Source organism: Crassostrea angulata, chromosome 2, assembly GCF_025612915.1.
Source record: "Crassostrea angulata isolate pt1a10 chromosome 2, ASM2561291v2, whole genome shotgun sequence".
Taxonomy (NCBI): domain Eukaryota; kingdom Metazoa; phylum Mollusca; class Bivalvia; order Ostreida; family Ostreidae; genus Magallana; species Magallana angulata.
In genome coordinates, this window is record NC_069112.1 from 28,181,920 (window position 1) to 28,196,150 (window position 14,231).

General features: G+C 31.1%; 1 protein-coding gene and 1 pseudogene across 1 annotated transcript; both read right to left on the reverse strand.

The window, feature by feature from the left end:
• Nucleotides 1-623: 623 nt before the first annotated feature.
• Nucleotides 624-5,501, reverse strand: LOC128171695 (uncharacterized). The gene is made up of 3 exons (XM_052837465.1): nucleotides 5,409-5,501; nucleotides 2,195-2,257; nucleotides 624-2,054 (listed from the first exon to the last, which is right to left on the reverse strand). The coding sequence occupies exons 2-3, from the start codon at nucleotides 2,226-2,228 to the stop codon at nucleotides 835-837; spliced, it is 1,254 nt and encodes a 417-aa protein (XP_052693425.1). The 5' UTR covers nucleotides 2,229-2,257; nucleotides 5,409-5,501; the 3' UTR covers nucleotides 624-834.
• Nucleotides 5,502-10,158: 4,657 nt separating this feature from the next.
• On the reverse strand, nucleotides 10,159-12,306 carry LOC128174128 (uncharacterized; annotated as a pseudogene).
• Between the last annotated feature and the right edge of the window lie 1,925 nt (nucleotides 12,307-14,231).

Below are 14,231 nucleotides of genomic sequence, written 5' to 3' on the forward strand. Positions count from 1 at the left end.
GCTATTACACGTTGTGTTACTGAACATACGAACAAACACTAGATGGTTTTTTTTGCGTTCGAACACTAAAACTTTAACCTTATTTTGTAATTTTCACCTTTATTTCATAAGACATTTGTATTATAAATTGAATTATTCTTAGAAAATAAGCTAATTCAAGTCGCTTTGTATGCATATGTAAACTATTCACAACTGCTTAATCTGACAAAATGATATCTATTATCGAACATTTTTCTTTTTAGCATGAGACATACAACGTTTGAATTAAAATAGTTTAAACGAACATGTCCATGGACTATAACGTATCGTAATGTAATTAATTTAAAAATTTTACGCAAAGGCAGTTGGGATTTCGAAACTAAAGCTTGCAGTTCTACAATACACATGTGGAAGAAACTGCACCGTACATGTTAAATGCTCAAATGATTTACTGAAAAACTTACATCAAATTGATATATTTGAATTTGCTATATCTCTAATGCCGTCCTCCATAAGGAAAGCACACATTATCGTTATTCCGATCCTCATACGCTGATTGCAAAGAATACTTTTCTTTTGTGTTCGCAATATTATGCCTGGAATCTTAATAAACGTCGCTTAAAAAAACACAAATAATACCGGGGTTTCAAATCATTTTTGAGGTATTTAATACAATGTTCAATGTCTAGTGCGTGTACTCAGTCTACTATTAGAAAAAGCCGTATTTTAAAGTATTCTTTTAAAATTTTGTGCAAGTGATTTTTTTTTCTCGTTCTGATAAAACAATTCAATTTTTTTTTTACACAATATTGTTTTCTTGCTTATTTTTTAAAAACACTTATCGGTTATAAAAAGTCATAACGCAATCCAATTTATTTTTCCATCCTGCACAGATCCAGCTAATATAAAACACCAAACAGGTATTTCACGTGATGGTGCAAGTAATACTTCAGCATAATCACGAGCATATCTTTTGGCAAATTCAGATTTAAGATACCTGGTACTGACCGATTCCTCTGTGAGATCATATATTTCACAATCGTCATCGAGTTTGGTTTTGTCAATTCTGACAATGTGTCGTAACTGAAAGCGTAAAGCCGGATTGATATAAGACGCGAATCTATTAATTGCATCGCGTGTTTTTGAGCAAGATATGTATCTTGATTTCAAGCCATTGGACGATCCGTTGGCAACGTGGTTATTTATAGATGTGTTCGAATAGACGTTCTTTGGTTCAATTCCCATATTATAAGACTCGCCTGGTCTAAGTAACCTATATAAAAATCTCTCTTCATCTATTGCATTATCTTCTTGCCCTGGTGCCTCACTTGTAGTGCTTTGATTTTCTGATTCCGTGGTGGAAACTAAATTTTTACATTCATTTTCCATTAAATTTGCATCTGATACATCCCTTTGTTGAATTTGAACATTTGAATCCTTTAATACCCCAACAGGTGAAATGGGCCCTTTATTAGAGATACCCGTTTCTTGCAGATTAATTTGGTTCTGATGTTCAACGCAGTTATCAAGGCTGGCTTCTTCCTCTTGAACATCATCGATGGTATCAAACTTAATGTCACCACCTTTTCCTGTATCTGATTTAATTTCTAGATTGACTTCCTCTGCTTTGGTCTCTCTGCCTTTAGATTGATCATCATTCTTAGATTCAGATACGCATGTTGGGGATAAAATGACATCAGAATCGCGTACTTCATCGTCATTTAGATCATCTCTAGAATCTAAAGATCGTGCACTAGCAGTCGTTTCAATGGCGCTGTCTTCTTTTTCGTTTTCGATAACAGGCAAGATAAAGGCATCAGACTTTGCATGCATGTTAATGAGAACCGCATTTTCTTTCTCCTCCTTCTTGCTTTCAGATACAGTTATACATCGGTATGATTCATCTTGTTCAGTTTCATCGGATTCTGTGTCATTTATATTGTCTAATAAAGGTTTTTGGGCCTTAGATACAGCTGTTGTATTATTGTTTCTCAAAGTTTCGTCATGTTTTTTAAAGGTGTCGTCCAGCCGAGGTCTCTTCTCTTGCTTTGATTCGTCAGATTCTTCATCTAATCCTTTTTATAAAAACAAATATTAAAACTGTAAATTACTAATCGAACATAACATTTCTAGTATTATTTTTTTAAAATTAATTTATTTATTCATTTTAAATCTAATTTCATTTTTTCGAACGAGAACTCAATGATATACTTACTTTTGCGTTTGTTGGAGTTGGTCTCAGATTCCATTTCCTCTTTGAGTTTGATTTTGCAACCAACTTAAAAAAAAACATGATACTTTTAATATATTTTTTATTGAAAATACTTAGCATTTTAAATATTACCATTTTCACATCGGCCATACAAACAATGCTAGATTTTTTTTCACATCTCTCTCTCTCTCTCTCTCTCTTCAAAGATGAATAAAAAATAGTTTTGTAAATGTTTACGTCTTAACTCGTTACTTTGATAATAAGTGGTATATTTCACATGATACGTGTTAGTTTGGCTATTACAGGTATTTGAACATTTCAATCTGAGCATAACATAAAAAACGAATTGCTAAGTACAGATAACATTTTCTATTATAATATTTTCATGTTAAATACTGAAATCGGATTGGTTCAGACGCAGTTGATAATCCACTCTATTAACCTCAGAGTTAGCAACACACTTGGCAACGGGTAACACAACAAATTATTACATGCACGTAAATTATGTGCGTACGCTTAGTACGCCATAGAATTCACGTCTTTTCTATATAAAAGCAGTAAAATTTTCTCTTATATTAAGGCATTCAGTATTATAAAATAAATAGTGTCTATTTGGGAGGATAACAGTTGAAATTGACACCCCGAAAACACCATTGTCAACCGACGCGAAGCGTCGGTTGACAATGGTGTTATCGGGGTGTCAATTTCAACTGTTACCCACTCAAACATGCACTTTTTATATAATGGTACCCTTGTAATCATAACTGTTTTTTGTAATACTAAATATTTTAAACAGAAAACATTAGATTTCTGAACGCTGTTAAGAAACCCAAGTACTTCCTGCCATGCAGTCGTTTTCTTTTCTTTCTTTTTTTGAACAGAGGTAGAGGGACAAAGGTACGTAGGTAAACAAAACCAGATGCTAGTAATCTACCAATATTTGTCAGGGATGGAATATTTGCTTTTTTGCGGTTTATAAAGATTCTTCAAAATTTAAAAAGCAAACTATTAAGTACCTGTTTTGCGTGAATAAACCAAAAAGGTGGTCTGTGTTAAAATACGCATGGTCGATCGATAAAGTTATCCCTCTTTATCGATTGATATTACAGTTTTTAATTTGTTTGGTGACCAGATATCATAGAATTTGTAGACTCGACTAGATACTAGTACGCATCTAAGTTTTGTAGAGCAGAAATGGAATTATATGCCCCCCTTTCCAAAAATTACTACATAAATAAATAAAAACATATCAAATAAAGTACACTTTCTCCTAAAAGATGGTGCAAGTCACATTTAAAAAAGCAAATAAAGCATTATAATTAGAGTTAATCAAATGCAAATATTTTTTTTATTGCAATCACAAACATCTAAATGTAAACAGAAAGTTAATGCCCTCTCATTGTTTACATAAGTAAATAAAATATTGTGTGATAATATAAGTACATATATGTATCATGTATTATTACCTAATCAAAGGGATTTTGTTGTTTTATTACAAACTAAAAATTTGCGTCTATTTTGAACTGCCGGTCAATAGACTGCAATCTATTCTACCGCCGGTAAATAGACTGTGATCTATTGGACCGCCAGTCAATAGACTGTGATCTATTGGACCGCCGGTCAATAGACTGTGATCTATTGGACCGGCAACGTATATCAGAACGCTTGTATGTTATAATGTTACATCCTTTCTCAGGGATGTATATTCCTTTACATAGACGCTGTTTTTAGTACTTGGTTAAACCAAATTCAATGTTATCAAAATAAAGTATCCAATAATCAACAGTTTTGAAGCCTCTTATAAGGTTAAAGACTATTTAAAATCTAATGGGTTGAAAACTCCTCCTTTCTTTGTATAAACTAATAATGCATGCAATCCGTTGGCCTCGGACAATAGATCATACTGAGCTGTTCCCTGCACCTCGGGAAAAATGTTCTGGTCTATTGACTGCTCAAGCATTAAATAATTGTATACTGTTAGCCTCTATATAAACTTGTAACCAGTGGATAATGCATTATCATGATACAAATTTGGTCAGTTTTTTGTAACCTGAATGCCGTCATTTTATTGAACATTTAAACAAATAAGAGCCGAATATAAATTTTTTCTGTTTTTTTTTCTTTCCATACATATATCTATTGGGATTTAAAAAAAAAAGAATTGATTTTCTACGCTAGATTTCAGAAAATACCAGATCGATCGGTATTATGAATTCTTTATTAAGTTTTCAGAAAGTGGTAGGCGTCTTAAATAAACCTGGGAAAACGGCAGTGTTCCAAGTTTAAATATGAACATGAAAACCCGTATCTATTTATATTTTGCTTTTTTAAATCCTATAATCAGCATTGATGGTACAAACCGATCAAACACAAAGAAACCATTGAACTGTGCAGCACCTACTTCGGTTACCCGCAGTGTCAATAGCATATGAACACTGATATTTAAAACCTTCTTTAAAGTTTCATCGTCGCTCGATCTGTTCAATTCAGGGGAAATTGCCACGAATAAAGCTAGGTTATTTTATAAAACATGCCCTTTTACATTTTTTGAAATTTGAATTAAATGCAAATTTGACAAAATAAAGGAAGCGTTCAAACCTTTGTTTTCTGGATCAAATATTTCGCATTTACTACAAAAAGGGATGCAAAGACATTAAAAACGATCTTATTATGTGTAAAGTTACCAAGCAGATATAACAAGGTGATTTCAGTGAAGATTTAATAACTTTACAACGCCTGTTAACAAACCATAGAGTGAGCTTCTTTTGAAAGAATACAGAACCTGTTTTTTGATTTTTAACACGACAACTGACATTACAATTGATAACACATTTAAAAAACCGTTCTAAAGTATGGAAAAAAATAAATTCTAGTTCCAATTTTGACCATAGTTTTTTAAGCCTCGAAGTCTGATTTAAAATTATTTTTTAAAGGAAAGGTTTTACATTTATTTAACATTTTCAGAACTAAGTTATTTATCAATATCTGTTTCAATGAAATTGGATGCAAAGTCCTATAAATTCGTCATGTCGGATTTTTCATTGTTAATAAATTAACTTGTTTTAGCTTAATAGTGGCATACTCTTGGTTAAACCTTTTCTATTTTTTTTTACATGCCTCGATAGGTTGTACAATAAAGTTTAAAATATTATAATTTGAGATTATCAGTGATACAATTTATGATCAACTTTGATAGTTTATATTGATACAAATATACCTGGAGGTTAAACAGTGGTCCTATCTTCTTGCTCCCTATTCCCTGAAATGAATAATTTCTTACATGTCAATTAATCAATGAGAGTGTTCCAACTATGTACTTGGAATTTAAAATGAAACTGTTTAATTGTGTTTTCAACGTGCTGCATAACACGTTTTCGAAAACTAAGGTGTACGTTTAAATATAAATATGATTCAACTCTTAATATTCTTATAAATGCATTGGTAATTTTAATAACGGATACATTATGACCTCGAAACATTTGTAAATAAAAATTTAAAAAAAAGATATAAGGACCGTGAAAATCACAGGCAGAATATATGGGATAAATTGTAGTAGATACGATTCAATTGTTTCTTTATCAATTATCGATATTCTTAATAGAATTACATATTAAGTAATATCTAATGATTTTTTTAATAAATGGACTCAATTATTGGTTCAATTAATTGGTTCAAACACAGGTTTTCCTAAACAAAACTTTAGGACGTTTCTAGACAAAAATGTTCAATTAAATGATACTCATCCATTAAAAATCTACCTATTATGAGCTTTGAACTCTACACGGCTAGTGAACATGTTCAAATCATTACATCGGTCGTCCCTATACAAAAAATTCCCAGAGTTGTATTACGTTTTATCCAGCTACATGTAAAACTGTTTCAAACAAAACAATAATTTCTCCTCTTTTGTAAAAGGAGAAAAGGTGTCTTTAAAATGGCCACACATATATACTTAATATAATAATCAGAGTAATCTCTGGGTTTTTACATTAATGATTTTTTTTTCAATTCTGAGACACATTTTCAAAAACTGATCAATGAGCTTCCGACTGTGAATGTATTGATCGTTGTTCTTAGTTTTATTTATACCCGTATGACAGCCAAAATCGATATTTGATCGATAACAAGAAGGGGGGATTGAGTCGGTTTTGACTTATAATGATAACTAGACTTTGACCCGACACTTTTTGATCGACACACCATATTATTTACATAACAAAGCTTCAAGCATACAATAATGCGACTAGTTTCACTACACTTTCCTTAGTTTGAATATTCTAACCGTGTCTCGGGAAAGGCCCTAACCACAGTTATAATGTCTTCCATATACCCGTAATGTAGCAGAAAATTGCAGAATCACTCTGGAACGATTTTGGAGAAAATTAATGAAGTTGCCTTGAAAATAACAGTCAAATTAATGATAATAAACCTTTTCGAGACTGTAAATACCTTTCATCTAAACAATTTAATCCATATAATGGAAGAATTCAACATTTTTTTACCAATGTACACGTATTTGCTTTCCTACAGAGACAATACACGGAACGCATTTTATCGTTAAACTGGGTCTGCAGGACATTATTCATTTTTGCGATAAAACATATTCTATCATCACTCTCCTAACAAATATAATGTGATTTTTTTGCATGTAATCAGATATTTTTTGTCCTCACGAAGACAAAAGTAAGTACTTAGTTGAAATGTATATTAATTGTTATTTAATACTTTCTCTCATAAGAAATCATTATATAATATATATGAGCAGAATATATAGCAAATTTCCAATGAAAATTTACCCGTATTTGTATTATCAGTTCTGAGTTTATTCATGCTAATATGATATTGTGGAAACATAAACTAAAGTCCGTTAGCGTGAATGTATTGCACAAGCGTAAGATTGTAAAATCCAAAAAAATCCAGTTGATTTCCGGGATATTTTTTTTAAGGAATTTTCGTTGATTATTAATTAGCTATGCTTAACTGAGAAAAAATAAAAACATATTGGTAATCTTCAAGTACCAATGACGTTAGAATATATAAAACATAAGACATTTTTCTTCCGATTTATCGGTATTAACGACCAAGAATTCGAGTCTATTATTTCAATATAGTAGTATAGATATTCTATGATGTGTCTTAATATTCTATCATTTAGTAAATATATTCATTGTCACGTATAATTTGATGGCACTAGAAGAAACAAAGCAAAATTTTACTCAATGCTAGTTTCTTTACGTTTCGACGACATAAATTGTGTATCAAGGTAACGCAATTTATATTTAATATGAGAAGTTAATATGATTGCATACAAATTTGATTCATCTAATCAGTCTCTGTTGCAGATCAAATCGTCCAAAAATTGAAATTCGCTTGCATAAATGTCAAAAACATCTTGGTAAAAAATAGTTGCCACTAGACATCACTGTTGGGCGCTGAAATATTTTACAACGTCACAAAGTTTGAAATATGTGTAATAAAATCATATTAGTGACGACTTTTCTTACCTTATAGAAGGTCAGGTATCATCCGATCGAAAAAATTAAGCAAGAAAATGTTATTTGCAACTGAATACTGAATAATAGGTTTGTATTTTTTGCTAAACACGAACTCCGTTATTAAGAAAATAACAAAACAAATACTAGATATCTTCATAATTAAAATTTATCAGTGTTACAAACAACGTTGTTTCTGATGGTGCTTGCAATTGAATAAACGTATTTGATTATAATTGCTTCAGGTCGATGTTGTAAAGGCCTAGATGTTAAACTGTTGTGTGTACTAAAAAAAATCTTAATCGCCCCTATGCAATATATAATGTCGATCCAAAGTAGTTTTAAAACAAATTTTGTAACAAATAAACACATTTAGATAAATATAAGGGGAAATTGTGTTTAAAGAAAGTAAACATCTTTTTAAATGATCGGCTCGTCGAAAATTAAAAGGATCGATACTGCTTTTTGTGCATTGGAGCTAAACAACTGGTACATGTACCGTCCATTTCCATTTTGAGTATATTTTCTTATAATAGTGTGTCATCCGACATTCTTTGTTTACGCCAGATACGATTTTAGTTAATGTATGTAGTTGTCATTTTGCAAATAACTGATTTGAAAAAAATGTAATTATAAAATGTTCAGGTTAATTTGTGCATTTTTAAGTACGATTTGGGAGTATAATAACCAACATTTATTGAACGATAAACATAGTTACTGTGGTCAATATTACGTCATCTTTAGTAGCCATGTATCATATGTAATGTTTTGAATTTGTGTTTGAAAGTACAAGGGTTGATCCAAAAACAATGACACATTATGCACTGCGTTTAACACTGGCGCTGTATTGTATAAAATGATACATCAAAATTTTCCTTATCAAAATTCTAATTTATAATAAAATTTTGAATAGATTTTGTTGAACACTTAGCAAGATATTGGTGTTAATAGCACGACATATACGTGATAACGCCGCGTCATGAATTTACATTTTTATAGGGTTTGCATTTATGTATATAACATAATTATTGAAAATTTTTAAAAGACCCAAACAACACAATATTTAGAAACAGATATATCATAGACTTATTTTAACTGTTTAGAAAAATTAGGGAATGTTACTACCCATTTCGGATATCTACGTAATGACTATTGTCTCTAGATCAAGGAATAAAAAGGCTGGACATGCTAATAGTGATACGAGGCATTTCTTGCTTCGATGGATAGAAATCACCATAAAATGTACTGAAATTGATATATTTACCTAAAATTGAGAGCAACTGAACAGGATACCCTTAACATGGCTCCAATATTTAATAAAAACATGTCTTGTTTATAAATAAATTAAATAGACAGAAGATATATGCTCTGGAGGAAAGATAAAACTAGGTTCTTACTTCATGAGCTACCATAATAGGGTCATTGTAAACACAACAAGTCTTATATTTATTTTAGAAAGTAGAAATGTATACCATTTATTACATTTGTCCAATATAAACATAAAAAATTCAATAAAAAGATGAATCTTTTATATGTTGGAATTCAAACTACAAAAAAAAGCATGATACTGTTTTAAGCTTTTCCTTTCTGTCTCTTATACTTAATCATGCTATTCATGGCATTGTGTAATTATATACAAAACTTTTTTACAAATTAAAAATTTCATTGACTATATAGTTGAACATAAAATGTAGTTCTTTCGTCAAACTTTGCTTTATCTAAAAATGAAGATAAAGTGTGGGATATTGTTTTTTAGTTTCTAATTAAGAAATTTAAGTTATTTCCCTTGGAATAAGACATTTAATCCATATAGTATTACACAAGTTCTTGTGTGCTACACAAAACAGTGAAACAAATCATCACACATTTGGCACAACTCTAAGATACATTAAAAACTGAAGTTTGTACAATAGAGAACATATTTACAAATGGCAAAACTTGTCCTAAGATATCCATTGATGACACATCATTTATAATACATGTATACGTTATATCACTCACTTCATGAACTATCCCCTTACACATTAGTATTTAAATTCACATTACAAAAAAAAACCATTAAGTTCATATATAAGACTTTTGTTGAAAAAATGTTAACGATACATTTTAGATTATAGAAAAAAAGTTGAAATTTTCAAGAAGTTTAGACTGGTTTATAAATAGTAAGTATTTATAATGTAAGTAATATAATGTAAGTAAACGATTAGAGTTCTTCAGTTCTTTAATTTCTTGAAGCTTTTATATTGACATCAATTAAAAGAATCCCAATAGCATTCGGTCTTGGATATAAGTATATTTTTTCACATATTGTTTTCGTTTAGATATTACAAAAAGCAATTTGTCTGCCATTTCATTGCTTTTACAAAAGATACATCATTTTTCATGAATTAAAATGTCTATCCATTTTCTATTTTCACTTTCTCTCTATAAGGTTTAAGGAATAATGTATACAACAACAATTTTAAAGAATGTCTCCTATCTTCTCTCCTCAAGGTGAGGTAAAATTGGCTCATCTGCAACAAATGTATTTACAAATTTATAATTTAATTTATGTGATAAAACCGACATGATAATACTTGGTGACATATCTATAAAAACGATAAACAATTTTAAATATTATTTACAGTTTTTAATTTTAAGGGTATGTGGACTCCATTATATTGGATATCTGTTCGCTTCATGTTTATATGGGTTTAGCAGAGTAAAACGTGTTTAGCATGTTGTCAACACTCAACATAATACAATATATTAGGATGATTACATGTACAGAGTGTAAAATATACTGGAGTTCATGTCAGTTGTAATGCACAGATCACTTTCAGCTACAGATATTAAAAAAGTGACAACAACGTATACTCTATTAAAAGCAGGCTAGATTTGTACAAAAACATTTCAAACCTGTCAATTTAGAAGTTACCGGCTTGAGTTGAGCTAGATAAGGCATCCCTATAAGGAGGCTGTGTGTTCATCTACAACATGGTATTGTCAATGGTTGGTAAATTTAAATCATACAAATTATGTAACAATAGAGCTGGATCTACATATAAAAGGATTTAACTAATAACATTAATATTTTCTATAATATTTCTCCAGTGTCTATTATTTTAATTCAGTTGACGTGAACAAAAACATTACTTATTACAAAGAAATGCTATTCATAAACCAATTGTAATTACTAAGACTTACCTGTTAGATCACTCTGTCTGGTGATGGATCTAAAGACACTCAGCTTGTTGTTCCATGATCTAACCCAAAGACAATCAGTGTTGACATCATAACTCAGTCTGAGTGGTTCACCCATCTTTTTCCAATCTGTCAGTAGATGTGACAGAAACTGACCGTCCTTGTCTATCATCTGAAGTGTGTTGTTGCTTAAACCATCACACACCAGAATGTGTGACAGTGTGTCAGTACAGATTCCACATGGCCATAGACCTGAATTTGATGGATGCCCTATGTAGGAGAAACGATGTCTTCCTCCACACTCTGTCACCACTACAGTTCTATTATTGTCAGACACCACAACATCTAAATTGCTGTTGCTGATATATAGACAGGATCACTATACAGTCCCCTTTCTGTGTTGTCGCATTGTATGGTTTGTATCACTTGTCCGCTTTGGTTGTACCGGGTTATCTTGCCTGTTCATGGTTTCTCTCTATACATTCCGACCAAAAGATTCCCAGTGAACGGGGACAAGTACACACATTGTGGTTTCCATCTAGAGTTTGTTCTTTTTATCAATTTGGTGGTTGTTTTCATAGTCGTTGATTGTTTAACATCGTTTATTGATGTTGAAACCCTTATCTATATAAATCAGTTCGCTCCCACTGTTTACTGTGTGTAATCCATGTGATAAATCACTACATAAATCCTCCACACAATAAAGAGGAAAACCTTTTATGTTTGTCAATATGAGGTTGTGTCCATCACTGAACCAGATCTTGTCTTATGTCACACAGGAAATATGATAAAAACCATCGACAGTTGTTAGTGTAAGAGAGTAAAGTAAATCAAGAGAAGACATCAGTTTTAGCAAACGATCGTTTTCTATGCGTCGGTTTCCATCCTCTGTAATTTGGATTTCTCTCAGTGAATCCATCTCTTTCTCTTTGTTGTTTGTCTCAGTCATGGAGAGCTGGCTTTTGTGCTAATGTATTTTGGGCGGGCGGGCTGCCTTTATGGATAATAGAGTATACACAAGGACTTTACAAAGTTTACAATACTGTTTATACACATGTCTCGGATTTTTCAGAACATGAATAAAGGTAGAAGTGATGTGTATTCTAAATGTTCGCACGTGTATTACAGCAAGAATGAGTCCTCCCAAGAATGGATTTTAGGAAAAGGTCCATACATCACAATATCATGTTAATATAAGTTGAAGAGGAGAATGGAAAGAAAGATTGCCAGGCTCTACTCTTTCGAGAAAAAGGGCACGCAAATCTCTTTATACGTAGAATGGATTCAATAGTCATTAAAATATTTTGGAACATACCCAAATTTACCAAAAATCAAGACTGAGAAAACAACCATTGAATGTATCATTATCAGGTAAAAATGTGAAATTTATTTAGCTAAATATATTTATCAATAACTTACCTGGATATGGAATGTAAACATACAATTGTTCGTGATGTAAGAGTATTTAAATGTCCAGCCTGCAATACCACATACCTAAAGGCAAGTGTAACAGAACCTGTGCAGAACATTTTGGTCTGATAATAGAGGTGTCACCTGATTGGTAATATTGTTGTATAATTTGTGTCAAGCCAAGGGATGTTGAACTAGATTTTGAAGAGATTTGTGATTGTCATAAGATGAATGTTTAGCAGTAATATGTACAACAAATAAGAGTAATGTAAAATATTTTGTTTTTTAAATTTTCGCTAAATTTAGTGGTTATAAGCATTTACAGTCTATGATCAAAAATATAAACCCATGACCACCACTCTTAACACGTCACACTATATGGACCAAAATAGTAGATTGTGAACATTTTATTTATGTACTGAGGTATACAATCTTACGATAATCGTTTACAAACAGCTTGATATAACTGGTGCTTGTGTGCAGTTAACCCAACATTAAGAGCAAATATACACATATACTGAAAAAAAACCCAAAGTAATACAAAATAAAATATTTAGTTTTGTATATTTACCCTTTATTTAGTAGTAATTAGTAAATCCTTAAGATCAAGAATATAAAACCCTAGCGACGACTAGTAACATGCCACAACAAATGTCGTAGATTGTGTACATTGAATTTATGTATTAAGGATTACAATACCATGGAATCATTAGATTTCGTGGGTACCCAATTTTCGTGGAAATCGTGGGTATCTCTCATCCACGAATTTACATTCTCTACGAATTCATGAGTCAAAGTAAAAAAAAAAATCATTTTACCTTTTGAAGTTAAAAAAAAATACACAGGATGAACCATTGTCATTCAGTTAACTGAAATGTGACTGAAAGGTATACATGTAGCTGTGCCATTCAGTCAACTTTCCAGACCGTTAAGTTAACAGTCGGTTGACTGAATGGCGGATGTACATCCTGTGATACACGAAATTACCTCCCCACAAACTTAAGCAATCCACGAATTTTAAGAATTCCACAATATTAGAATTTCTTATGCTTGGTCTAACTGGTAATTTATTTATTTTGTTTGTTTGTTTTTTTATGGTTTTTTTAACATTACATGTAAGATCAAGGTTAATTTTTGTAAATGCTAAAAAATGTTATGTAAGAATTAAATACCAAAAAAAAACGAACCGTTTTCCCTCAGAAATATTAATTCTTGAGTTATTATTTAAGTTTATAGTTTATACTATTATTACGAAAATTGACAGAATTTTTATTATTCAAGGAACATACATTTAAAACATTCTTGTTTTAGAATATCACCGTAGAATTTTTCTTTAAATTTTAAATTTTAACACACAAGAGTGACTGTCCTACATACTCAGATTGTTATGGTGTATAATGTCTATACTTCAGAAAATCTGCCCTACGGAGTGTAATGGTGTAATACGACACCTGTTTACCTTTGCTCGTGTCAATGGCATTCATCAAACTGTAAGCTGAGCGGCGTGTGTGAAGGAAACTGTTTCAAAATTTTAAGTCAAACAATTAAGCTGCCTTTAAAAAAATTGTTAAATGTAGTTGAAAGTCTTGGTATCAAATACGACTATTGCTATGAAGATTTAAAATGTCGATTGATGGATAAAGACAAAATAACCTGCTCGCATATATCATACAGCAGAGATGTGCAAACAAAACAAACAAACAAACAAACACTTGTTGGAGATATCTGATTTAATATATAGATGACACAAGGACTCGTCTTATGACAGCCCCCGCCCCTTCCAACTCGTCAAATATAGCCCACAGAGTATATATATATATATATATATATATATATATATATATATATATATATATATATATATATATATATATATATATATATATATATATATATATATATATATATATATATATAGATAAGGTCACAGAGTCTTGCTTTTACAACTTAAAGTA